Source organism: Chelon labrosus (assembly GCF_963514085.1).
Source record: "Chelon labrosus genome assembly, chromosome: 5".
Lineage (NCBI taxonomy): Eukaryota > Metazoa > Chordata > Actinopteri > Mugiliformes > Mugilidae > Chelon > Chelon labrosus.
Window position 1 is genome coordinate 6,790,813 of NC_140341.1, and position 26,225 is coordinate 6,817,037.

General features: G+C 41.9%; 2 protein-coding genes across 3 annotated transcripts; both read right to left on the reverse strand.

Moving 5' to 3' along the window:
* Nucleotides 1-29: 29 nt before the first annotated feature.
* On the reverse strand, nt 30-1,814 carry il17d (interleukin 17d). The gene is made up of 2 exons (XM_084545628.1): nt 1,150-1,814; nt 30-356 (listed from the first exon to the last, which is right to left on the reverse strand). The coding sequence occupies exons 1-2, from the start codon at nt 1,503-1,505 to the stop codon at nt 35-37; spliced, it is 678 nt and encodes a 225-aa protein (XP_084401754.1). The 5' UTR covers nt 1,506-1,814; the 3' UTR covers nt 30-34.
* A 183-nt stretch (nt 1,815-1,997) lies between these two features.
* ift88 (intraflagellar transport 88 homolog) lies at nt 1,998-25,919 on the reverse strand. 2 transcript variants are annotated; one of them, XM_084544294.1, is made up of 27 exons: nt 25,776-25,919; nt 25,545-25,607; nt 25,386-25,445; nt 24,390-24,443; nt 24,114-24,177; nt 23,781-23,850; nt 23,426-23,516; nt 22,982-23,086; nt 22,470-22,572; nt 19,079-19,425; nt 18,013-18,083; nt 17,805-17,891; nt 16,651-16,750; nt 15,317-15,403; nt 15,013-15,199; nt 14,198-14,306; nt 13,662-13,812; nt 13,459-13,574; nt 13,199-13,251; nt 13,031-13,096; nt 12,810-12,916; nt 9,466-9,538; nt 7,701-7,751; nt 7,152-7,166; nt 6,946-6,996; nt 4,283-4,390; nt 1,998-3,140 (listed from the first exon to the last, which is right to left on the reverse strand). In XM_084544294.1, the coding sequence occupies exons 1-27, from the start codon at nt 25,854-25,856 to the stop codon at nt 3,019-3,021; spliced, it is 2,592 nt and encodes an 863-aa protein (XP_084400420.1). In that variant the 5' UTR covers nt 25,857-25,919; the 3' UTR covers nt 1,998-3,018. The 2 variants fall into 2 exon arrangements, with proteins under 2 accessions (XP_084400420.1, XP_084400419.1); XM_084544293.1 differs by lacking the exons at nt 6,946-6,996; nt 7,152-7,166; nt 7,701-7,751.
* Between the last annotated feature and the right edge of the window lie 306 nt (nt 25,920-26,225).

Genomic DNA, 26,225 nt, shown 5'->3' on the forward strand with positions numbered 1-26,225 from the left:
GATCAAGAGTAGAAAGACTTAACTCCTGCTTCTTTCAGTGTTTCTTGCCCCCCTTAAGGATCCGCCTGGCCTTGGGCTCCCCCCTCTCCAGGCTCTGGTTGCTCCTCTGGCCGTCCCGCTCCTTCTCCAGCAGCGGCACGCAGGTGCAGCCCACGGCGACGGAGACGTAGATCTCGGTGTAGGAGTGGCGGCCGCCGACGCAGGAGCCCGTCCTCCTCAGGATGACGGAGGGGGCGTAGACCGGCGTGCTCCGGTGCCGGCTGCTCTCCTCGCCGTAGGGGCCGACGAGGCAGCCCTTGCACAGGCAGTAGGCCTCGGGGATGTAGCGGGGATACCTGGCCGGGTCGTAGGAGATCCTGAGGAGAGGAAGTTAATTCATGAAGTTTATGTCCTCGAAACTGCCTTTTAGTGCTGCTTTTGTGTGAGAATTACACATGAGCACAGAGCAGAAGACTTGTAGGAGAAGATTTACAGAGATGTGATGGTCTGGGAAGAAATTAGGTGGTTGATACTGAATTATTTTGACATTTTCTTGTTACTGCTGCACAAAATATCTTATTATAAATCAGAAATGTGATTAACAAGAATATAAGAAGAAAGAAAACCGATAAAACTGTGGAACTAAACACAGAAAAGGTAATTTAATATGTAAGTTATGCATTTTATAATACAGTTTGGACAATAATGCATTTGCACAAAAAAAAATCATGCCGTTAAATGTCTCTTTTGTCGCCTAAGTTAGTTTTTTCTGCAGTAAGTTGTAATCATTTCTATCTTGTGCTCTTGATTTCAAAAATATAGAATTAAATCTAAATATTTCAGATGGAGATTTGAAAGAGCAGCTCATTAAAGCATGCACAAACTATATTTTAAGTTTAAATTTGTGTTGTTTAAAAGGAGGCTTTTTAAAATCAGCCAGAAATAATAACCTCAACGGAGTTAAAACACTTTAATTACCTTAATTTGTTTATTAATTGTGTTTTAAAAACGTTTTCGTGGGTATTCACTATATAGTTGTTAAATGTTGGGGATTTAAAACATTTCTGAGGAAGCAAATGATCCAATATCTTATTTTTGAAAGCAATCAAACGTATATAGAAATACAAATTGCGTAAAAATGAACATTTCATCTGTTCCACCTGCCCTCACCTGTAAGCCCAGGGGGAGACGCTGAGCAGGTTGACCGGGAGGCGGGTCTTGGTGTCGGTCGGGGGTCGCGCGGTGGTCGGGCAGGTCAGGTTGAGTTTGACCTGCGGCTCCAGCTGCAGGGCGTGGTGAAAAGCGCTCATCACTCCGACCGAGAGCCGTCCGAACATCTGCTCCAAGATCTCCTCCGGCAGGTCCAGGCAAGACCGGGACCTGGTGGCTTTCTTACGCACCCGGCTCGCCCCGTCCGTCCAGCCCGGCAGCAGCGCGACCATGTGGAGCAGCAGCAGCAGAAGCAGCAGCGGGACGCGGATCCGACGCGGCATCACTCGCGTTTTTAGCAAATAGCGTATCCACATAAAAAAAAAAAAAAGAATCCACTTTACAGCCTTCACCGCCTTTTCTCTTCTTTCAAGATGAAAAGCAGGTTTTCAGACGAGTTGACGAGGTGTTTACGAGGCAGGTTTCTTTCCTCTCTTATAATCGAGTGAAGTGCTGGACGCGCTCCGATGGCAGAGGCACACGAACACAAGTGCGCAATCCTGGCGCTGGAGCCGAGGCACAGGCGCGCCGCCGGGGGAACTGCGGAAACATCTTGGCACAACGCATCCACCGCGTCGCCAGGAGTAAAAAAAAATAAAATAAAATGCCTTAGATTTAAGAATTATTACCAAGTTAAACGTGTTACACTTGCCGCTTTCCGTTGGAGACGAGGAAAACAGCAACGAGAAAGCTTTCCGTTTGTTTTCCTGATGCGACGTGTGCGTAAAATCCGATGGAGGCGGTTTTACGCGCAGGAAACAGTGAGATGCACCGAGTCTAAATCAAACCGAGGCACTGACAAGATAAAGTGGCGACTTAAACTGCTGGCCCCAGCTCTTGACGCGAGTGGGACGTCCAGACAGATGAAGTGTGCGCGCTCTGCTGCTGGATCCTGGGCTCCTGGCTCCACACCAGACTCTTACTCCGCTGCTCAGATAAACCGGGACCAGCTCTGGTTTCACAAAGAAACTACGTCCAGTTCAAGCAAACACAAACGGACAATCATTTTTAGCAGATAAAAGCGCGCATTAAAGACCCTGTCCCACTATCACCTGGTGCAATTCATGCTGTGAAGGCATTTTATTACGATTTATGTGGAGAAAAAGCTTTAAATTACCTGATAAAAAGTAAGTTAAAGCTTACTTCACTACAGTTTTTCCTCCACTAAATCTTTAGACCGATCGGACTTGCCAGAGAAAACATCACATTTTAAGCTTAGCACGCCTGCATGCATGGTTTGTGTTAAAGCTGAGGGTAATTGTGCTGCAGATTAAACTGAACAACTTTCTTCTCCGGTAGATAAAACACTTTCTCTTTTAATTACACAATAAACAACGACGAAACAAGCTAAGAAAAAATAAATATTATATTACAAACTCTGACTAGTTTTTGGATCGAGTACAAAATGCAACGGGAGCTGAAATGGGCGGATTTAAGTATGTTTGCTTGTCACGTTGATGGATTTTCCAGAAGGTTCCCAGGCTCACACATGGAAATATGCAGTGAATGCAAAAACTTCACCGAACGGGGAGCTCTCATGGAAACGTGCGTGTTTAAATATGTGTATAATATCTACACAATTCATCCGATGTGGATGTAAACACTTCCAAAATCAAGTTTAGAAAAAAAGCACTTTAACCTCAAAGTATAACACGTATTATCTCCTGCTCTTGTTTTCTGAGTATGACCAGTCTGATAGAGGCAAAGAAATGTTATCCCTTGGCTCCGAAGAGCTGAGTCTGAAGTGTTCCAGTTTTGTGGTGAAGCGCTGTGCTCTTGCCTTGATGCCAAAAGACAAAATGTTCTGATGAGAACAACTGGAAGCTACAGCTACTCCGGCAGAAGATCGTCTCCCAGCTCTTCATCTGCGAAGTCGTCGTCCTCCACTCGCTTCTTGGCTCCCGTCTTTGGTCTCTCCATCTGAGGCCCCAGCGGGTCCACGTAGGACGCATCTATAAGTAAGAGGAACAGAGGCTTCGCTTGTTAGTAATGAACCGGATAAAACTGACACCAAAAAAGCTACCGGCGACCAAGGCCGACTGTGACGTCACCTATATCTGGACCAAAGATGGATGACTTATTAAACTAGAAGGTAAATTCAACATCTAGTGGCATCAGCCAAAAACACAAATGAGCATGCAACAGAGTAAAACATAAAGTTTAAAAAAGCTTAACAAATATAGGATATATAAAAGATTACAGTCAAAAATACACAGACATGTTCATTAAAAAAGTGTTGCTGCATTAAAGGGGAACTACTGTTTTTTTACAACCTGGACCTTATTTCTGGCATAAAATACGATCGTTTACTCGCCCATATAACTTTGGTGTCATTTGGAAGATATTTAGTTCAGCGTATATCCATATAGTGGGAGTGAATGGGGCATCGAAACGCAGCCTCTAAATAACGCATTATCTGCCATGAAACTTGATAATTTCACAAATATTTTGTTATAATTCGCTAGTGCTATTCCCCGTTGAGTCCGGAGTTACCTGTTATCTTCAATTATGATGGACGTCCTTACCGTTTTGAGTCAGAGTGTACGGGTGAGGAGCTCTTCAAAAGGAGGATGCGGAGGTAGAGTGAGGAACAGCTGACCAAAGAACAACAAACTGCTGCACATCCGCGAATAAACAGGTAACTCTGGACTCAACGGGGAATAGCACTAACGCATCATAACAAAATATTGGTGAAATGAACGAGTTTCGCAAAAGATAATGTGTTATTTAGAGGCTGCGTTTCGGTGCCCCATTCACTCCCACTATATGGATATACACTCATCTAAATATCGCCCGAATGACTCCAAACGACACCAAAGTTATATGGGTGATTAAACTATTGTATTTTATGCCAGAAATAAGGTCCAGGTTGTAAAAAACTGTAGTCCCCCTTTAAGTGTTCATCTCCTCCATCAGCATGTCTTTACATTTTAGTGTCTCCTTCAGTAGATATAATGGAACATAATTAGAGGATTTATGATACTTAGGTTTCAAGGAAACTCAAGAATACAAAATGTTCAGAGACATAATCAGTCAGGAAGTCTGTGGACAGGGAAAAAAAAAATAAATTAAATAAATAGCATGGTTTCCTCACCTAGTTCTTTGGGGCTGCTGGCCTCGTAGGGCTCATTGGAACCAGGAAGTGACCTCAACTTGGCGCTTAGACGCTCTCCTTTACTACTGCTGCTGCTGTGGCCGCTGTCTGCTCAAAACACACACACACACACACACACATCCTGAATCGTTTAAAGCATCAGTCATAATCACAGTCAACTGTTCTGACAAAGTTGAAAGTGTTTTTAAATGTCTCTTAAACCACAGCCGTTTATTTTTACACAGGACAATTTTGAGCCTCAGAGGTGCTTATGAGCAGAGGTTTTTTTTTTTTTTGTGCATTTTAAATTTCCAAAATCCCCATTTCTTAGGTCACTATCACGCAGGAAACAAACCCTCCCTGAAATTAAATCAGAAACTCATCAAACGACAGCTGACCATAAATAACGGCGTACATCAATGTGTATTTAGTGTGTGGTTCTCTGTTTGTGCTGCTGTCATAATGTCCAATGTGTTCCACACTTTAGACAGGGCCTTCAGTTTATATTCTTCTGTCAGTAGATAGTTTTAAGATTACTTTAGTGGCAGGAGATGAAACATTTCCATCATCATCAAACTTTGCACCGTCTTTTTTGTGTTTTCTGAAAAGTCTCTGAAACTAGTTTACTCTCCATCACAGACTGTCATCACTCGGGTTTGTGGAAGCTGTGCTCTGTCATTAACGTAGTTCTACTGTAAACTACTGTAAATGTACCTCAACAAAAACACATGTGAATGTTTATTTTTTCTCTCTAGTTTCTAACTAGAAGGATTTTCAAGACTTTCCCATTAGCTTACCTGATGAATAGCAGCAAAATGTTATCCAACAGCTACTAGCTCTCTCGTAAATAAGGTTTATTTTAATACGGGCATTGTTTAAATACAGGCTTCTGAAGATCAGCTGATCTTAGGGACCGCTAACCAAGATGAAATCATTCCTCTCCTCTGCAAACTTAAAAAAAAAAGGGTCACTCATGCTTTCACCTCTTCCAGACTTGATTAATGCCGTGACCTTTAACTTTGGGACCAGCAGATATGGCAGTTTACACAAAAAGCTGCTGCACAATCACATTTTTTTGCTTGTTTTTTAAGCCTTAATGGTCATGCTCCTGTCTTCAAATCAGATTTATTCAATTCCTACGAGTCTGATCATTGCTTGAGATCCTCGTGCAGGGCCCTACTAAAAAAACTACTAAAATCCTGACTGATCACTTAAGGTAAACTACGCCGTTCAGGCTCTTTACCTGTGCAACGACAAGCTCATTCATTCATTCAACAGTTTAGCAAGACACCGAATAGCAGCATCAGCTCAGCTCCTGATCATCTTATCCTCAGCTGGTACCATTTCACAGGATGTTATGAATATGTGTGTGTGTGTTCTCGGCTTAATGATGGGCTGACAGAGCAGTCTCGCTAACCGAAGGACAGACGCGGTCACAGACGGCTAACATGTGGCTGCCAGGTAGCCCTGGAAACCGAAGAGATGAAAAACAGGAAGCGGGCCCCGATATATTCCACCTTCCCTCGCCGTCCCACATATCTCACACGAGGCCTCACAAACCGCTGGCAACGTGAAAACCTCTGCTGGAAAATGTTTCCTCGCCATCCCATTTCTCTTTTATATTACACAACTGAGAGACAAGAGACGAGGGGGATGAAACAACAGGCTGGGCGCTAAAACCAAGGACTAATCGCGTGTAACAGTTTCCACGATTAAAGTGAAGCAAGGCAAGTTTTAGAGCGCTACACGGAACAGCACAAATAATATATCTGCAAGGGGGATTCACGGCGGTGACACAACTTTCTGGCTTTTGCAACTGCTTCAGCTTTCATTTCGAAAAACATGATTGCATAACGACAGAAACGGGGTCAAAATTAAATTAAAAAAAAACATAATGACTCCAGTTCTAGGCTAAATTAGTTTATCTGGAAAGAACAAGGAAGTTAAAAGACATAAATCTAATTGAGCATCGGCTCTTTTTCCGGTCACAAGTGCTGCAGCCCTGCACGGCACCTCTCAGCCACAATCTGAAGAATATGCAGACTTTAACAGAAAAGGTGGAAAACTCTCAGGTGCACTCGAGGTTTTGGTGATGACTCCCCTCCTCCTCCTCCTCCTCCTGTGTGAGAGCGCTCAGTGCAAACATTAACAGTCCCAACATCACAGCTGCCCGTCAGAAGATTTCTGGATCGGGTTCAGGTGTTTTGACCGTAGACGTAAAAGTTAGATTTAAAAAAAACTTTGGAAAAATGTTCTGCTTTTACACCAAACGTCAATATTTCATTTTAATAAAGGCTGAAAGAAGACGTTACTCGTCTATAGTGTGTAATCGTCTGTACATGCAGATGCACAGACTGACGACAGATGTCACATCTTCAAAAAATAAAAATTGTCGTTGCCCCAGAAAAAAAAAAAGTTCTGCTACGATTTCCACAAGGGGGAATACGTTTTGGCTCAGCAGCTGGTGTGGCTGTGCGTTCGGCAGCAAATAGTTTCATTCTCGAGCAGTTAAACTACAGATTTATAGATGTCAGAAATCCTCCCTGGATGAAAACATCTGGACAGCACCTCCTTGTCCAAGCGCAAATGTCAAGAATACAACCCTACGACTGGCAGGTTCCTCTTTATTTTTATATTTTTCTTGGAGTCATGATCTTACATACCTTTCCCAGAGTCCAGAAGTGGACTGAAAAGTTTAGGCTCAGGTTGAGAGACTGGGCAGCAAGAAGGAAGCAGAGTGAGAATAAAGGTAAAGACAGAAAACACACAAACGGGAAGAACGTGATTTTAACAAACAAAAAAGCGAGAAATCTGCTCAGAGCAGTGAGCGCTGGGTGATTGAGAATGTGTTTTATAACCTTCCTCTCACCTGTTTTGACATCTTCTGACATGCCGTAGGGAAACAAGAGAAGCAGAAGGGGGTTGAGTTAAACAGTTTAAACGTTACAATAAATATTTAGACGACGTGGGAAGACGGAGCACCGAAGACAATGTTGAAGGGCTGCCAGTAAACTGATCCGGTTACAGGCTCTGGCGCTATACTACGCCGTAAAAAAGTTTGAGGTTTTCTAATTTAATTTATCGGGACACAGAGGAACACTGGAAGCTTTAACAGGTGCCTGATATAGACCCATATCTGACTATGATACGGGATCCTTGAGGAGGCACTCGGCTGCACAGCAGAGAAAAGCCGAGCCTTGTTTCAGCTTTTGGCATCTCTCTAGTTTGTCTGGATCGCATTTGAAATTTGCTCAGGGGCCAGCTTTCCACTGCTGGAGCCAGCCTATGTGTCTGTATTTGTTGTGGATCTGTAGTGAAGGAGTGCTAAAAGTGAAGTTGGGCTTGTGCAGCGGTGTCTTATTCTGCTCGTCCTACAGGAGAAGGAGGCCTGAACTCAGTGTGGAGTAAAGAACTATACCCGTAACGCTGGACTTCTTAGGGGAGGAGAGGACAGGCGTGGAGATGCCTGCTGCAGCAGCATGTGTGAACAACAGATAGAAGAGAGAAATGAACGGAGGAGAAAGGATGGGGATTTAAATGCACGGTGTTGATTAGCTTCACTATCTAAATAAAAACAATAATTTTGGTTATCGTCATTTGAGGAATACTACAGAGCATCAGAAGGAACATGGAACGAATTACGCTGTGAGATCCTGATAAATTCATCCCGAGCCACGTGGTCAATTTTAAATAGACGTTAAATTTGCACTTGACAGAAGGCACCGCTTCCACTCAACCGAGACACATTTGAAGACAATATTTAGCGAGATGGCACTTCCATGATCTTCAACTGATCTAGAAGTCAATTGCCCAAAACAAAAACTTTTATACTGAGACACTTTGGTGGGATTTTGCAAAACTTTCTTGTAAAAGAACTGTTTTTTTTGTTCATTTCTGTTTTTCTCCATGTCCCTCCTGGGGTTCTGGACAGTATAATATAACCCTTCCTCCATTTAAATGAGACAAAAACAAAAAACACACTGAATGTTGTTTGCAGGACTCTGTCTGAATATAATTAAATACAGTCTAAACAAAAACGGAAACCTGTGCAAACATTCAAGTCCAATATTTGGTGCTTGGCCTGAGGTTTGAAACACAACCCTACCCACGATAATACACTGCCTGGCCAAAAAAAAAAGGTCACACACTCTTATATTACATTGAGGCTCCTTTAGCTTTGATTGCAGCACACATTCACTGTAGCATTGTTTCAATAATCTTCTGCATTGTCACCAGATTTATTTCCATCCAGTGTTGCATTCATTCTTCACCAAGATCTTGTATTGATGATGGGAGAGTCTGACCACTGCACAAAGCCTTCTCCAGCACATCCCAAAGATTCTCAATGGGGTTAAGGTCTGGACTCTGTGGTGGCCAATCCATGTGTGATAATGATGTCTCATGCTCCCTGAACCACTCTTTCACAATCTGAGCCCCATGAATCCTGACATTGTCATCTTGGAATATGATCCATTGATGGAATAACCTGGTCATTCAGTATATTCAGGTAGTCAGCTGACCTCATTCTTTGGGCAACATAATGTTGCTGAACCTAGACCTGAGCAACTGCAGCAACCCCAGATCATAGCACTGCCCCCACAGGCTTGTACAGTAGACACTAGGCATGATGGGTGCATCACTTCATCTGCCTCTCTTCTTACCCTGATGGTTCTCCACTATCCTTCCAGTTTTTAATAATGCGTTGGACAGTTCTTAACCCAGTTTTAGTAGTTTCTACAATCTCCTTAGATGTTTTCTCTGCTTGGTGCATGCCAATGATTTGACCCTTCTCAAACATCTTTTCCACAACCACAGGATGTGTCTTTAGACATGGTTGTTTAAGAAATGAGAAGCTACTCATTGCATCAGTTGGGGTTAAATACCTTGTCGCCAGCTGAAAGATAATCACCCATGCAGTAATTATCCAATAGGAGGCTTGTACCTATTTGCTTAGTTAAATCCAGGTGGCGACATTTTTTTTTTTGGCCAGGCTGTGTATATGCAGTCTTATTGGATACACAACACATTTCTACGCACTTTGCAATAAAGTCCAGGCGTTTCCATGTATTTTTTGAAGATATTTGTTTAGCTGGCAGGTCTAAAAAGCACACAAAGTTCACAGGCAGCTATAGAAAATATTCTAGTTTTCACACACTGCATGCCATGGCGACTTTTTGACTCACCTCCACTACCTGCGCTGCCCTCTCTGCCTTCTTTGCGACCTCTTGCACTGCCCTCGCGACCCGACTTCACCCTCTGCAGGAAGACAGAACGAGGATTTGAGAAATCCATCCCAGAGCACTTCAGGTCTAAGTGTGTCTCTTAAATGAACTCAGTTGTGTTGGCAAGTAAGCAATTTTAAAAAATAATATCAACTGACAAAAAAAACGAAGCTGAGACATTTAAATAAACATTCAAGGAACGTGGAATTTGACACGAATATGTGCATGTGTCACGGCTTCTTCCACGGTTTCTGTGGAATACAGTTCATTTGCCAAAACAGCCATGAGCAGTAAGTAGTACAACAAAAACACACACAAATATATTAATTCCTATAAGAAAGCAACCACACCATTAGATCAAACCAGAGCCTTGATTCAGTGAGACTTCACACCTTAGTTTTTGGTTGTAATTATTCTCTCCTACATCGTGTCGGTTATATTATCAGGATCAGTTGTTTTTCCACTGCCATTCAAGTCAGGGATTAATGAGTCAACCCTCTGGCCTCGTCTGTCATTCTCTGCAGGACTGTTTCTCTGGTCCAACAGCGTCTCTGATTTAAGAGCAGCTGGTTGTGATTTCACAAAGTCATCATCCTAATCTGTTCCTGGCTCTAATAAATATCTCGACAGGAACAAGACACGCGGCCGTGTTACTTTAAATCCTGCCTTCTTCCAGACTCGACTGGCCCCAGACCACTTTTGGACGTCGATCACAGGCGCGTTATGGATGTGGATGTCTGTGAATGAGTCAACTATGAGGAAAGTATTTCAGTATTTACATATTTTCATTTTTAAAAACTATGCGCCTTTGACCACATTCAGGAAAGACGCTGTTTTAAGTTTCTGCTAATGTGATCTCTTTGTACATTGCAAGATTGTGCCAAATATGTGGACGCACTTAGTCATTTGTTGGCAGCTGATCACTTTGAAATATTGCAGGCGGTAATGAAATAAAGAGCAGCTACAGTGAGCTGCTGGATGAAGAGCTGCAGGCCACAGGAACCTCTTTTACTGTGGCCTGCAGTTCAAAGACTCATGTCAACTTGTAACACGCAATGCATTTGCTTTTACCAGCCGAGACTACTCATTATTGCCTCCTGCAGGATAAGAATGCATTGCTGAATTTGTTCAAGCTATTTAATTTTTGGAGCTTTTGTGGGATTTTCCTATGCAGCTTTTACTGAGAGCTATAGATGGAGCTAAGAATATAACTTACAGATATGATAACAGAACATTTTTGTGATTTTGGAACTCCAACTCAACTTCTACGTGTTCTTGGAGAGTGCTACTGAGCATACAGCATAAATTAAAGTTGCATACAATCTTTCCTGGCTCCAAAAAGAAGCAAAAGCCTCAAGTGATGCTCTGCTGCTTTATCCATCGTGTATTTCATAAAAGTGTTAAATAAGTGCAATAAGAAATCTGTGAAGTTATCTTTTAAGACAAATAAATAAATAAAACATAAAAATACCACTACAGCAGAGAACTGAAAGGGGAACTACTGTTTTTTACAATCTGGACCTTATTTCTGGCATAAAATACGATTATTTATTGGAGTCGTTCGTCAGATATTTAGATCCACGTATAATCATATAGTGGGAGTGAATGGGGCACCGAAACGCAGCCTCTAAATAATGCATTATCTGCCGTGAAACTTCAGTTCATTTCACCAATATTTTGTTCTGATACGCTAGTGCTATTCCCCGTTGAGTCCAGAGTTACCTGTTGTCTATTTGCAAACGTGCAGTGGTTTGTTGTTCTTTGGCCAGCTGTTCCTCTCTCTGCCTCAGCATCATTCTTTCAACAAGCTCCTCATCCGTATACTCTGGCTCAAAACGGTAAGGACGTCCATCATAAACAAAGTCGTCGTCCACAACCTCAGAATTGGCAAAAAACTAGCAGTAGCAAATTACAGGTAAACAAGCCACGCGGTACTCAGAGATGACATCATCCAGGTCAGAGGTTAGTAGGTCAATCTACAGACCCCGGATAATGATGATAACAGGTAACTCTGGACTCAACAGGGAATAGCACTAGCGTATCATAACAAAATATTGGTGAAATTAACGAGTTTCACGGCAGATAATGCGTTATTTAGAGGCTGCATTTCGGTGCCCCATTCACTCCCACTATATGGATATACGCTGATCTAAATATCTGACGAACAACTCCAAATTACACCCAAGTTATATGGGTGAGTAAACAATCGTATTTTATGCCAGAAATAAGGTCCAGGTTGTAAAAAACAGTAGTTCCCCTTTAAAAGGATATTAGTTTGGAGCAAATGGAGTATATCATGTAGGTCTCGTAGAATAACATCCTGGGCGTACAGACTGGCATCACACACATCTAAACCTCAGATAAAAGCAAACATCGCTAGTCAAGCTAAGGACATGGCTCCAGTTATTCCACGTTTATGATAAGTAAAATAAAAGTTAACCGTTCAAACGCATCAGGTGACAGTGAACAACTCAAAGTCTCCCAAAAACAAAGACGATATTTCAAAGCATTACCGTCAGCCAGGTGTTAAACATCTGTATTGCATCTGCACTCCTGTCAACACAGTCAAGTCCCATTCATGGATAATCAACACAAGAGGGGGGGAGAAAAAAAAAAAAAACAACAAAAAACAGCTGTTTTCCATGCATTTCTGGAGCTGCAGTGACCACTGTCCCATTTGGCAGCGAAACGCCACGTGCATGTTTTCAATCGATGCTTTCTTGGCTTGGAGCTCACGCCGTGATACGACTCAGGTGATGAAAACATGATAAATGAAGGCACCTGAAAGTTGCTTCCATTTATAATAGCGAACACATGCAAAGTAAACATGTCATTTATCAAGAGGCATAATGTCAATATTGCTCAGATGCATCTAATTATAACACTTTATTGAATGAAGCTGCTTGAATACAGTTTTGTTTGTGTAAATTTTACTCTGAGATACTTGAGCCAACTTAGACATGTTCATTTTAGGTCATTAGCTTTCATTTATGTGGCGTTTCTGTAAATTTTTAATAGTATTTTTAATAAAGTTAATAAATTAATGTATAATGGGGCCTGTTCTTCCTTTATCCTGGTCAAAGTACACGCTAGCTGTGTTTCCCTGATTCCAAACAAACTGTAGAAGTAAAATACATGGCATTCTGTGTGCGAAAGCTTACATCCAAGAAAAGCAACCAGACGTACCATCTGTACCATAAAAACTATAACATGCCAACAGGATGAAACAGAACAGGACTATATGAAAAAAGCTGCTTTTTTAAAAGTTAACTTAAAATGTTTGACAGCCACAACAAAACACACACCTGTTCTCTGATCTCCTTCATCTTCTCTACCTTCTTTAGCTTGGTGGCATAATCTTGGACTTCCTTCAATCCCATGTCCGTGCACAGCCTCACAAGGAAACGCAAGCCTGGGCACAAACACACACACACAAACACAAAGACTTTTGATTTCAATTCACACGCTCACCAGTCTCATCTGCAAGAGTTTTGTTGGAAAGTGCGTAACAAACGGGACCCATTACATTCCACATTTTCTGGAAACTTGCGGTGGATGTCTTTGTAAGTTTCCAGAGCTTTCTGGTAGTTTCCTGTGGAGCAAAAAAAAAAAACAAGAGAAAAACATAAACTAAACACTTTTTTGCATCTTTTAAAACTCAGTGTGAGATAAGATTCAAAAGAGTAACTCTCACCACTTCGTCTGTAACAGCTTGCCACCATTAGCTGCCACTTCACCTGGGTTGGTCTGAGGAATACAGCGGAAAGACGTCTAATCACAAGTCTGCATGAACATCTTGAGAAAGCAACTCATAGAGGCTTTATTTACATAGACACATCTGTCCTTAACATTGTGTTTAATATGACCAGAGAAGAAGAAGAAGAGGAGGCTTTTGCAGCAATACTGACATTACCTGTTATCTTCTAAAGTCCTGGTATGTCAGTGCTTACTTACTGTATGAGTGTGGCTCTTTCAAAGTACTGAATGGCCTTCTCACAGAACTGTGTCTCGATGTAGTAAGCCCCGAGCCACTCGATCACATCAATGTTGGAGGGGAAGTACCTGAAGGACTGAAGAGCAACAAATCCAATTAAATATTAAGTTCATTAGTTAATCCTGTAGAGAGAGAGAGAACCACTCTTTTATGATTCTCATACCTCGTAGTAGTACTGAAAAGCCTGCGACTTGTCCCCCTCTGCGTCGTGCAGCTCCCCCAGCTTCGCCAGCGCGTGGGGATCAGTGGGAGTCACGCTGATGACCTGCATGAGCCACTCTATTGCCTGCTGGGGATCCTCCAGAAGCTCGTAGCTGAGACCAAAATGTCAAAGACCCATAAATGCTGAAAGTCTGACAAAGTTCCAGGAATATCAGCTGAGTTACAAAAGCCTGAAACTTTGAACCTGTGTAACATACAGAAAAACACCTTCATTCATTCATTCATCTTCTGTAACTGCTTGTCCTGTGAAGCGTCGGGCGAGAGGTGGGGTACACCCTGGACAGGTCTCCAGTCTATCTCAGCTAACACAGAGAGACAGACAACCATTCACACTCACACCTACGGCCAATTTAGAATCACCAGTTAACCTAACCAGCATGTCTTTGGACGGTGGGAGGAAGCTGGAGAATCTGGAGAGAACCCGCCCCAGAAAAACACCTTTCTCAAAGCAAATCACACATCTTATCAGGAGGATACAGGTTGGCCAGCTGGTACATGACCTGGGCGCTGTTCCTCAGAATGGCATGAAGCTTCAGGAAGCAGTCCAGAGCCTCCTCCAGACGAGTCAGCCTCTTATAGGTCAACCCTGAAACAAGTAAAAGGCTGAGTCAACTTTTGATCTGTGGCCATTTAAACAACCCAAAAAGAAGTTTACTCCGTCACATGCAGTGAAAACGTTAACGTTTGACTCTATCCCGAGAAGATTTTAGCGATATTTTTAATTTATTGTATTTAATTAGCTATTCTTGTATTTATTTAATGTTTACTTTCCCTTGTCTTGTGCTCTGTCCTTAACTATATGCTGCTGTAACACTGCAAATTGCCCCACTGTGGAATAAATTAAAGGATTATCTTGTCTTATTTTATCTTATTACACTTGTTCAGGTTACTCCTGGTCTTAAAGCGCTCTACTATAGCCACAAATTACTATTTTCATAACAAAACATAAATAAATGAAGCTACAAGAGGAGATTTATACAGACAGCATTCATTGCCTCAGTGATTTCTTTTGTAATTGTCATGATTATGGCTAAAAGGCTAATATTGGCAGACCTCAGTGAAGAGTGAACAAAACTCTGTGTGTCAAAGATGTTAGAGAAGTGTTACTTCATGACTAGATTAAAAAGGTATAAACTTTGGACCACTTATAACTGTTATAACCCAGTCCTTTTGGGTGTCCATGGTTATCATAAACTAACTTGGCGTTAATGTAACTGCGCTATAAATCAATCTCTAGATTATTCATCACAGTGCTGCCATCGCTACAGCCGTGTGGTTAAAGCAGGTGTTACCCAGGTTGTAGAGGGCCTCAGTGCACGAGGAATCGTTCCTCAGTGCTTCCTTGTAGAACTCTGCCGCCTTTTCGTAGTCCTGTCTGACAAACACGGTGTTGCCCTTGTTGATGAGCGCTGCCGGGTTGTAACGATCGGCGTTCATGGCGAGGTCGGCGTATCGGTCGGCCTGGTCAAAGTCCTTCTCCTGAAAGAGATTTGAGGGTGGAAGAGTGAAGCAAACATCTAAAAAAAACCATGAACGTCTGGAGGAAATCAAACCTGTGACTTTACATTAGTCTAATATTGTTTCAAAGGCTCTTACCAGAAAATAAAGGAAAGAGAGGTTTGTGGCTGCAGCGCTCTTCACTCTGCTGTCCTTCTTCTCAAAGGTCTTCAGCGTTTCCACTGCCTGATAACACATTATAAAAAGCTGTCAGGGTAACACTCTGCATCAGATTGCCTCTAATACATCAGCATGTGCTCAGTAACACTATATTCACTATAAGTAGAAGCCAACTCCCCGGTATATAACACACCTGCAGTACAAAACATAAAAACCATAATTAATGTGTATTTTGAGCTTTTTTAAAAAAAATATTTTCCACATTCAGGGCATCGCGCCTCCAACAAATAATATTCATATCAGCAAATATCAGAATGTGTAAGATTAAGCATCTAGCATCTAAAAATTTACATTTTCCAGGCTGCAACTGTTAATGCAGAGACATGTTTTTCCGTTTTGAGTCGAGTGAAACCCCTTCAGAAACAATTAATTGGCTGTTATGTCACCGTCAGTGCATTATATACTGGGGGAAACGCTTCCAACAACATTAAAGTTAGCATGTAGACAAACCACCAGCTAGGCTACAGCTGCACAGATGTTGCAGATAACACCAGCACCACCACCACCACCACCACTGTCCGTAAGCAGCCAAAAAGCACCACACACATGCATCGGATGTAAGGACTGTGAGTACAAGACTCTCAGCTACTCCTCTAAAGTTAGCAACAGCTTGAAAGATCAGTGTGATATCATTGCTAAATAGGTAAACACGTCCATAATTTCCTTTGTGCACAAGTTTTTCCTCACTCATCTGCGTGTTTGTAACTAATAATTGCTTCTCTTGGCAGTGTCGTTATTTGGAAACGGGCATGCTTAAGTAGTAACATATGAAGAGAGGAGGGGGGGAAAAAATAAAACAACACAATCTAAATATGAACATGGAAACAGAAGGCACACATACCTCAACCTTAGGCATGCAGATGGGAAGGAAACAGGACAAAAGCAAGAGAAAATGGAGGGCAATGAGAGGCGGAAATACCGATGCTGCTCAAAGAGCCGTAAGCAGGAGAGAAAAAAAAACTGACATATCTAAACAGAGCTGGCAAATAGCCGCACAGAACCACAATGTTATAAACAAGATGGAAATATAAACCAATATGAAAAGGACAACATGAGGAGAACATGTGTTTAAAGGGAAATACCACTTATTTAGATGTCCTTACATGCCCTTCACTTCAATTTAGTGGTAAACCATTAAGAGTGGAAGCTTCTTCTTCTTCTGCTCCTATTGTGGTCGTCCACAAACACGAGGAGCGCGAGATGTCAAACTGAGTGGTATTGCCCTTTATGCTGTTTATGACAAACACACTCACCTGGTTGAAGTCCTTCTGTCTGAGGTATGTGATGGCTTTGTTGATCTCTAGATCGTTGGCGAGCTCAACGTACTGAGAACTCTTCACCATGTCCACACACCTTGAAAGAAAGGACAACAGCCACACGTAGATAGTCCATTAAATTGTTTGTAAATTCTTCAAGGGCAGGACGGAGTTCCCTGAAAATACACCGAGGTAAGATCAAGAAAGAAACCAATGTAGAAGTGTTAAAAATCTGCTGTAGCTCAAACGGTCACTTGAGGCTGTGCAGGGAGCTCATTAAATTAAAATTATATCAAGACAAAATTTTCAGTGAGAGCTGGGTTTGCTAGCCGTCTGTCTATGTCTAACTCCACTTTATTGTCTATTTTTAAATTAGCCAGGAGGTGGAGGCAGAATCAGAAAGGCAACTGGACTTGTAGAGTTTTTTGAGAAGATGTTTCACCACTCGTCCGAGTAGCTTCTTCAGTTCTAGGGGACTGGTGGGAAGTCTGAGGTTTAAATAGGAAACTTTTAGCTTGCTTGTTCGTGTAAACAACCAGAAACCGGTGCAGCTAATTTCCATTAACGGTTAGATACTTACCTGTCATTGAGAGCGGCCCAAGTTTCCTATTTAAACCTCAGACTTCCCACCAGTCCCCTAGAACTGAAGAAGCTACTCGGATGATGAGTGGTGAAACGTCTTCTCAAAAAAATCTAGAAGTCCAGTTGCCTTTTTTTTTTTTTTTTTTTTTTTTTTAAACATGACCTGGATGACTGAGAACCTTCATCAGACTCTAGCATGGTGATGATGACCAGAGTCACTACACTGAGCTTCAAAACAGTTCTCCAGACCCTACATGTGATGTTACAGTTGGTATGTGTTTTTTATAAAAACTGAAAGTGTAAGATCTGTATAAAAAGAGCACTTATAAACCTAAATATCAATAAAAACCTGCTATTTCACCTCCTGTTTGTCTGAATGAGAGGTGAGAGAAACCGATGCAATGAAAGGAAGTTTGGAAAGAAGTAAACAGGTAACCCCTCTATCATACACATTTCACTACAATAAAACCACTTGAAGTCAAACCTCTTTCTTGTTCTCGTTCTAAATAATCGTTTTATCTCTTCGAAATGTCTGTTTTTGCGCTAAATGAAGCACAACGGTAACAAACCAGTCAAATCCAGTAGCAAAAGAAGTCTCTATGGCCGGAGCGATGAGCTTGGCTGCGGTCATGATGTACTTCTCAGCCAGGACTTTTCTATCAAAGACAAAACACGATTAGGGGGAAATTAAAGGCTCCATGAACGTATATTAAATTAACAGTGAGGAGATCTGTCATAAAAAAAGTTAGGGTTTGAAAGGCCAAGACAAGTTCTTACAAGTCTCTCTCCATCTGGTGGAGCTGATCGTTCTTAATGGCCTCAATGACCATATTTGCGCTGGTGTCGTCCTGAAAGAGTTGAAAGGGTGAGGTTTCACTTGGGGGCACCACGTTAAGCACTTTATTAGTATTCTGTAAATGGTTTGCAGTGTTTTGCAGAAGAAAGACGAGTGATTCTGTCATTAATTGAAGAATCAGCTACATAACAACCATTCTGGAGGGTTTTTAAGATAATACATCTGGCCTTTCTGCATGTTCTGCATGTTCTCCATGTGCCTGTATGGGTTTTCTTCCTCATTACACAACATGCATGTCAGGTTAAGTGGTGTTTGGTTGTGAATGGTTGTCTGTCTCTCTGCATTAGCCCTGCAATGAACTATCAACCTGTCCAGCCACCTGCGACTCGCCCAGTGTCTGCTGGGATACCCTCTAGCTCTCCTGCAACTCTCTAAAAAAGATTAAATAATGGATGGATGACTAAAATATCATTGGATCCAGACGAACCTGTGGTAGAGATATGACTGTTTAGATGGTTATTTGTAACTGAGAATGTATAGACTGACATTTTGCATTCTTAGTTATACTCTATACGTTTCTGTAAACACAAAACACTTGTGCAAATCTGTCCGTCCTGGAAGTTTAATAATTCTTCGTCCTCTTGAGGTTTCTTCCCTTCCCTGTTAAAGCATTTTTTGGGAAGTTTTTCCCAGAACAAAGGGCGTTGTAATAGGTTCTGAAGAATCTTGTGAAGGCCTTTGAGGCAGTTTTTCCACTTGTGATATTTCACTGTATAAAGAAAACTTGTTTTTCCTTGCCCTTGTCCTTTTTAATTTAAAATCTCTCAAAATTCAAGAGTTTTCACATAAACTTGCGAATTGTAAAAACACTGTTGAAACGGCAAAGTGAATTTATGTCATTAAATGCCGTGACAGTGATTAAAGCTGAAAATAATAAGAATATATAGACAGAGAAAGACAAAGCAGCAGGACTAACCTTGCACTAGAGGTGAAGGTAAGGAAGGTAAGATGTGTGTTCATAAGTGCACATACATTACTGTAACTCACATTAGATGGAATGTACTTGTCTTCATCATCAATGCCCAGAGGCACGGCGATGAGCTTCTGAAAGGCCTTCTTCATCCTCTCCCTGTCGCCAATAGCATAGTAGCACAGGATGAGGTTGAAGCCCGTCTTGATGTTGGGACTCTCGCTCATGATGTGCTCGAAGGACGTTATGGCGTCCGAGTACTGCCCCATGCGCACGAACACCACGCCGATATTCTGCATGATCTTGATCCTCATTTCCTTGTGAGCGTTGGAGATCTGATCCAGAGCCATGCGGTAGAACTTGATGGCCTTAGGGTAGTTCTTCTGTTTGAAGTAGATGTTGGCCATGTTGACTTTCAGACGGCCTGGAGGAACAGCACGTGTAGTTTGAGAGAAACCATACAAGTGATAAATATTATACAGTATACATGTGTCAGTGATCTGGAGATATTTCATGCTTTGATGGTGGAGAGAACAAGAATATCCCGATGAAAATTGCAAACAACTGATGATGTATGGTCTATTGCAATAAAACTAGACCTGCAGCAACAACTACAATTTTGTAAATATACAGTTTTGCATGGAATATACACTATATTACCAAAAGTATTCGCTCACCTGCCTTTACTCATTCTATGAACTGAAGTGCCATCCCATTCCTAACTCATAGAATTCAATATGATGTCGGTCCACCTTTTGCAGCTATTACAGCTTCAACTCTTCTGGGAAGACTGTCCACAAGGTTGAGGAGAGTGTTTATAGGAATTTTTGACCATTCTTCCAAAAGCGCATTGGTGAGGTCACACACTGATGTTGGTCGAGAAGGCCTGGCTCTCAGTCTCCGCTCTAATTCATCCCAAAGGTGTTCTATCGGGTTCAGGTCAGGACTCTGTGCAGGCCAGTCAAGTTCATCCACACCAGACTCTGTCATCCACGTCTTTATGGACCTTGCTTTGTGCACTGGTGCACAGTCATGTTGGAAGAGGAAGGGGCCCGCTCCAAACTGTTCCCACAAGGTTGGGAGCATGGAATTGTCCAAAATGTTTTGGTATCCTGAAGCATTCAATGTTCCTTTCACTGGAACTAAGGGGCCAAGCCCAGCTCCTGAAAAACAACCCCATACCATAATTCCTCCTCCACCAAATTTCACAGTTGGCACAATGCAATCTGAAATGTACCGTTCTCCTGGCAACCTCCAAACCCAGACTCGTCCATCAGATTGCCAGATGGAAAAGCGTGATTCATCACTCCAGAGAACGCGTCTCCACTGCTCTAGAGGCCAGTGGCGGCGTGCTTTACACCATTGCATCCGACGCCTTGCATTGCACTTGGTGATGTGTGGCTTGGCTGCAGCTGCTCGGCCATGGAAACCCATTCCATGAAGCTCTCTGCGTACTGTACTTGGGCTAATCTGAAGGTCACATGAAGTTTGTAGCTCTGTAGCAATTGACTGTGCAGAAAGTCGGCGACCTCTTTGCACTATGCGCTTCAGCATCCGCTGACCCCTCTCCGTCACTTTACGTGGCCTACCACTTCGTGGCTGAGTTGCTGTTTTTCCCAAACGCTTCCATTTTGTTATAATAGAGCTGACAGTTGACTGTGGAATATTTAGGAGCGAGGAAATTTCACGACTGGATTTGTTGCACAAGTGGCATCCTATGACAGTTCCACGCTGGAATTCACTGAGCTCCTGAGAGCGGCCCATTCTTTCACAAATGTCTTGTTTCACAGTCTGCATGCCTGAGTGCTTGAATTTATACACCTGGGGCCAGGCCAAGTGATTAGAACACCTGATTCTGATCATTTGAATGGGTGAGCGAATACTTTTGGTAATATAGTGTATGTCGACACATCTCTGCTGCTGAAAACGACCAAAACAGCCTAAACCCAATTGTCCAAGGTGTGGGAATCCCCTAAACAGACACGAAACAAGATGCACATGTTCAGGCAACCTGGCTAAGTAGAAATGGTATTGCATGGCATTTATTATTTGCACAAAAAGCGCCACAAACTGTTGCATAACCAATAACCAAACAGAGCTAAGGAGAGAAGTACAATGCCTGATTTCCAGCGGATTCACAGCTTCAGAAAATTACGCAAATTGTCAGCGACACTCGATATGCAACATCAAACCACCCGACATCCAGTTTGGGTGTATCGTAAATCCAGTTTGAGACCAACAGCCTTGTTCTAGTCATGTCAGTATACAGTACAATATCTCATAAAATGCTAAAAGCTCTTGTAGATTGTATTTTTTTTCTCCTATTTACTAATGTTGTGTTTTTGCTAATCTCTCTTTTGCATGTTTTTATGCAGATAATGGTCATCTACACTTACAGTAAATAGAATAGAATAGAATAGAATAAAACTTTATTGTCCACCGAAAATTTGGCTTCGGCTCACCAACACAAAGGACAGTAATAAAATACCAAAGTTGACAAATACAGACAAACAACATTACATTGACATAATAATAAATACAATAAGACAGTGGATGGCAGTTCAAGTCACCACATGTGGACTGGTCACTTGGTTGTGTTAAGAATGCCAATGGCATTAGGGATAAAAGACTTTTTAAAAAAAAAACCTTGGCCAGAGGGGCTCTATAGCGTCTCCCGGATTTCAAAAGTTCGAACTGATTAAAAAGAGGGTGGGAGCTATCTGCCAGGATTCGCTTAGCTTTCCTCCCCGTCCTCTCAGTATAGATGCGGGTCAAAGACTTTTGGGGTTTTCCCACAATTTTGCTTGCGATTGCCACAATCCTGTTTAGTTTATTCTTGCACTTACTGCTTAAATGTCCAAACCAAGCAGAGAGATGAAATGTTAGGACACTCTCTATGTGTGCAGTATATACAAGTTCCAGAATCACTGGGCTGACCCCAAGACAGCTCAGTTTTCTAAGAAGGTGAAGCCGCTGTGAACATTTCTTACAAACAAAGTCTGTGTTTTCTGAGAAGGTTATCTGGCAGTCCAGAACTGTGCCAAGGTATTTAAAAGTTTCCACAGTTTCAATAAGTTGTCCATCAAGTGAAACTGGCACTTCTGTCAGATCTTTTTTCGTGCAGACAACCAACTCCTTTGTTTTAGACACATTGATTTCCAGCTTGCTATCTATGCACCATGCACCAAAAGCCTTAATGTGAGCAAAATAGGATGTCTCACCAGAAGTGTCCGTTTTCAGCAACAAGCCCACTAAGGCCATGTCATCTGCATATTTAATCAGCTTGTAGTTATGATCATTAAGTGCAAATTCATTTGTAAATAGGGAGAAAAGCAAAGGTGAAGTGAACAAAGTATGGAACAGATTCTGTATTTGTATTGCCATATTAAACACAGGATTTTAAGTCCCGTCTTCTCACCGTGTTCATGGTCTAAACACACCTGCAATGAGTGCGAAGCTTCTGCTCACCTGCATTACTGAACATCTTGTTCTTCACAATGACCTGGTAGCTGTTCAGGGCCTCTGGGTACATTTCATTGTTCGCATACTGGTTGGCGAGGTTGAGCAAAACCTGGTGATTGCGGAAACATTCAATACTTCGCAATGAAATAATGAAAAACATCCAGTAAAGTAAGAATATTGTTCAAGGGAAAAATTGAATGTCTTCTGTGAGGTATTCATGCATAGCAAAGTGTCCAGTGTATCTGAAGCCAAACATGTGGTTTGCAGGCGGCCAGATACTTCTTTACAGTGTCTCCGTCTAATAAAAAAAACTGTTGCAGCTATGGGACAGGTGACATTATAAATTAAGTGTATGTGGATTCACAAAGTAAACAGTGTCACCGGAAATCAGAAATAAATCTCCAACAGCCTTGTATTTAGTTATACTGTTTTGTAATGATGCATTGGACAAATGTAAACTAATTTTATCTTCAGTGTTGACTCTAGAACAGCCACTGACATGCAGCAGATTGACTTACAGAGTAGGTGAGGTCTAAATTGATGCTGTCTGCATTGCCAGACTGCTCCCTCTGTCTGACCAGTGCTCTCTCCTTCCTCCCTGCCTCCTTGGCTTTTTCAAGAGCCTGCAGAAACAAATCAGAAATGTGCACGGATCAGCAGTAGTGACCACCTAAACCTGCGTACAAAATAAACAATAATAAAAGCTAGTAAAAAGATGCTATGAGGGACTTCTGATGTGCTGTGTCAGGAATTACAAACTCAGTCTGTTGCAATAATTCAGAAAGTCATGCCAAATAAGACAAAAAAAAAATGGTACACTTGTTTCTATTATTCAGTAAAGTGTGATACAGTATAGAGGTGATAGAATGAACAATTAGCGTCCAGACTCACTGGAAGCCTTCTCTTTAACTCCAGATAGCAATTATTATTAAACAGTTCGTTAAAGAATGACAGAGTCTAACCAGCTGTAAAGCTCCCACGCTCTGTGCCATGCAGCTTTCTTCTATCAGGTCATTCACTTTCTTCTCCAGGATCTTGATCTTCTCCTCTGGCCTGCGAGACAATGAGACAGAACAATGCAACATGTGATAATGCTCCTTTCTCCACGTGGATACAGACAGTATAGGGAAAGTTTAAATCTGTCCCAATTCATAATTCGGTTTGTGAGATACATAGTACAACTAGGCCGACATGAAACTAATCATAAATATATTGGATTATTCTACATCGAACAGTTTAGGTTATTTTTATTGTGTTCATGCACATTTTCTTTGGATAAAACACTTTCTTATGAACTGCTGCTGAGTGGCAACTCACGTGTCCTCATTCTTTGCTTCAAGTGGAGGAGCAGGGCCTCTGGACTGGCCCAGGGGGTCAAAGGTCGAGCCTGAAAAAACAAATCACACCAGTCAGCACTGTTACAGGAAAACCACATTGTTCACCAGAACTACAGTCTGTCGTTCCAGATAATAGAAAAATGCGTTAAATTTTATGTTTTGACTAATTCTCCACGTTGTTCTACCATGCGTCACGTCTACCATTGTGTTTATAAAGGGGAAATATTCTACGACGCAGACATTGTGATAATGAGCAACCACACAAGTCGCTGAAATGACGTCAGTTGTCTTTTTAGGGCGGCTTCACACTCACCACGGGTCAGAGAGGAGGTGTAACCGGCTGCTCTGACAGCAGTCATTGGTCTGGCTGCCCCATCCTGTACATTTGAAAATAGCAAAGACAAGAAAGACATAATATCCAGCAGTTTGCCTCAGAACCATAATTCTCCCAACTGTAGTTGTTGTTATCAGTGGTGGACAGAGTATGAGGGTACGAGGACCAGAAAAGGAGGAAAAACATCAAGTAATACAGTATAATAAAAATAATGCACAACCTCAAATGCACACAGATATGGTCAATCCTACTCACCTGCACAGCTCCAGTCATGGGCCTGCCCATTGACGAGACCATGGGGACCCGAGACTTTATGAAACAAGTGTAAGATAGATGAGAATAATTTAGGTTAAGTCGCCTAATGTGTGACCTGAATTTAATTTAAATGTCCAGTGTGTAGGATTTAGCAGGATCAGTTTGGCAGAAATGGAATTAATATTCATAATTATGTCTTCTACCGGTGTCCTCAAACATATTAGATGGGTTCTGCTTAAAGTTTCTGCCACTTCAATGCTCGCTCTAGGGCACAGGTGTCAAACTGATCCGTGAAAGGGCCGCTGTGGCTGCAGGTTTTCATTCCAACCATGCAGCACCCATGCAGTGGGTGTGGCTGGCAAGTTTTTGTTCCAATCAAGCAAGAGGACACCTGAAATGACTGTGTGAAGGCAGTTCAGTTGATTGATTAAGCCAAGTCAGGTGTGCTGCTGCATGGTTGGAATGAAAACCTGCAGCCACAGCGGCCCTTTCACGGATCAGTTTGACACATGTGCCCTAGGGGTTACAAGCTCTGGGTTCTGTAAAGTGTTTGGAGACAGTTTTGATTGTTACTGGCACTATATAAATAAAATTGAATTAAACTGAACCTTTAGAAGGAGGGAGCAGGTTCAACTGTACAGAGGTTGCCATGTGGCACGGTCATTTTTCTACAGTCGCGCTGAGTGCACAAACCAACACTAGACGCCACTAAATCCTACACACTGGACCTTTCACATGCAAATACTAGAAAAATAATGCATATATGGCTACCTACGCCAATATCTTGGTTCTTATGTAAGTTTCTTCTTTAGATATGTGTTATAAAATGTGTAATTTATTATTTAGGTTAAAATGAAAACAATTAATTCTCTTCTGCTGCACACTGTGACAGCTACCAGTGAATAATCTGTGCAACTGAGCAGCATATGTGATTGTCTAGTTTATATCAGCTTTAAAAAAAGATTATTCAAAACGATTCCATTTCATTATACTTACACCAAAGGAAGTAGCTAAAGGCCGAGCTCCAATGGCAGTGCCAGGGAATTTGGCAGTCATCTGGGTAATCAAAGACAGGACATTTTAATGCGTATTAAAAAAATAACACCATATCTAAGTGCATCTAAATGACACACACACACTGTAGTTGGTACTTACAGGGGGTCTCCTTCCATGACTTGTCCTAACTGCTTGCTGAAAGCCCACATCATTCTCCAGCTCCTAAAAAATTATCCAATAATTGCTATTTATTTTTGCCCGATACAAAAACAAATGTTGGACCTGCACAGGCAAACAATATTAAAAAAAAACTCTACACCTGTATGCTAACGTTTAAGATATGGCAACTTCAGAGCTATCTTATGTAGCATATTCAAGAGGCTAACTCACCTCGGAGTCAAACGTCGGATTATAGTCGTTGTAACCCGAGTAAAGATCTTCCTCCTCCCCAGCCAAATGCACATTTTCCATTGTTCCTTCGTTTGTAATTAAAAGCTCGTGAAACAGAGGGGAAAAAACGGGTACTGGAGCGAGATAACGGCAAAACTAGTTTGTTGTCGTTTTCGGAGTCAATCCCACAATTCAAAGCGGCATGGGCGGGACTATTCGCTTTTCAAACTTCTGATTGGTCACTTCGCGTGTCAATCATCATGTCCCTTTAATCCGATTGGTTGACTCTGATTTCACCCGTTGCTAGGATACACTTGCAAGCTACAGCCTCAAATGTTCATTTGTCGCGCATATTCGCTTCTGTTTGGTATTAAACCATATATTTACAACTTAGAAATAAAAATAGCTAAACTATTTTTTTGAGCGACTGTCTTTCATGAAGAGGAAAAT

Excerpts from the sequence above, each read along its gene's own strand:
- il17d (XM_084545628.1), bottom strand. The coding sequence starts at position 1,505 with ATGTGGATACGCTATTTGCTAAAAACGCGAGTGATGCCGCGTCGGATC. Across the intron at positions 357-1,149 it reads GTCTCCCCCTGGGCTTACAG|GATCTCCTACGACCCGGCCA; the intron begins GTGAGGGCAGGT and ends TCCTCTCCTCAG.
- ift88 (XM_084544294.1), bottom strand. The coding sequence starts at position 25,856 with ATGGAAAATGTGCATTTGGCTGGGGAGGAGGAAGATCTTTACTCGGGT. Across the intron at positions 23,087-23,425 it reads GCGTGGGAGCTTTACAGCTG|GCTCTTGAAAAAGCCAAGGA; the intron begins GTTAGACTCTGT and ends TTGTTTCTGCAG. Across the intron at positions 15,404-16,650 it reads GACAGAAGGACTTCAACCAG|GCAGTGGAAACGCTGAAGAC; the intron begins GTGAGTGTGTTT and ends ATGTGTTATCAG.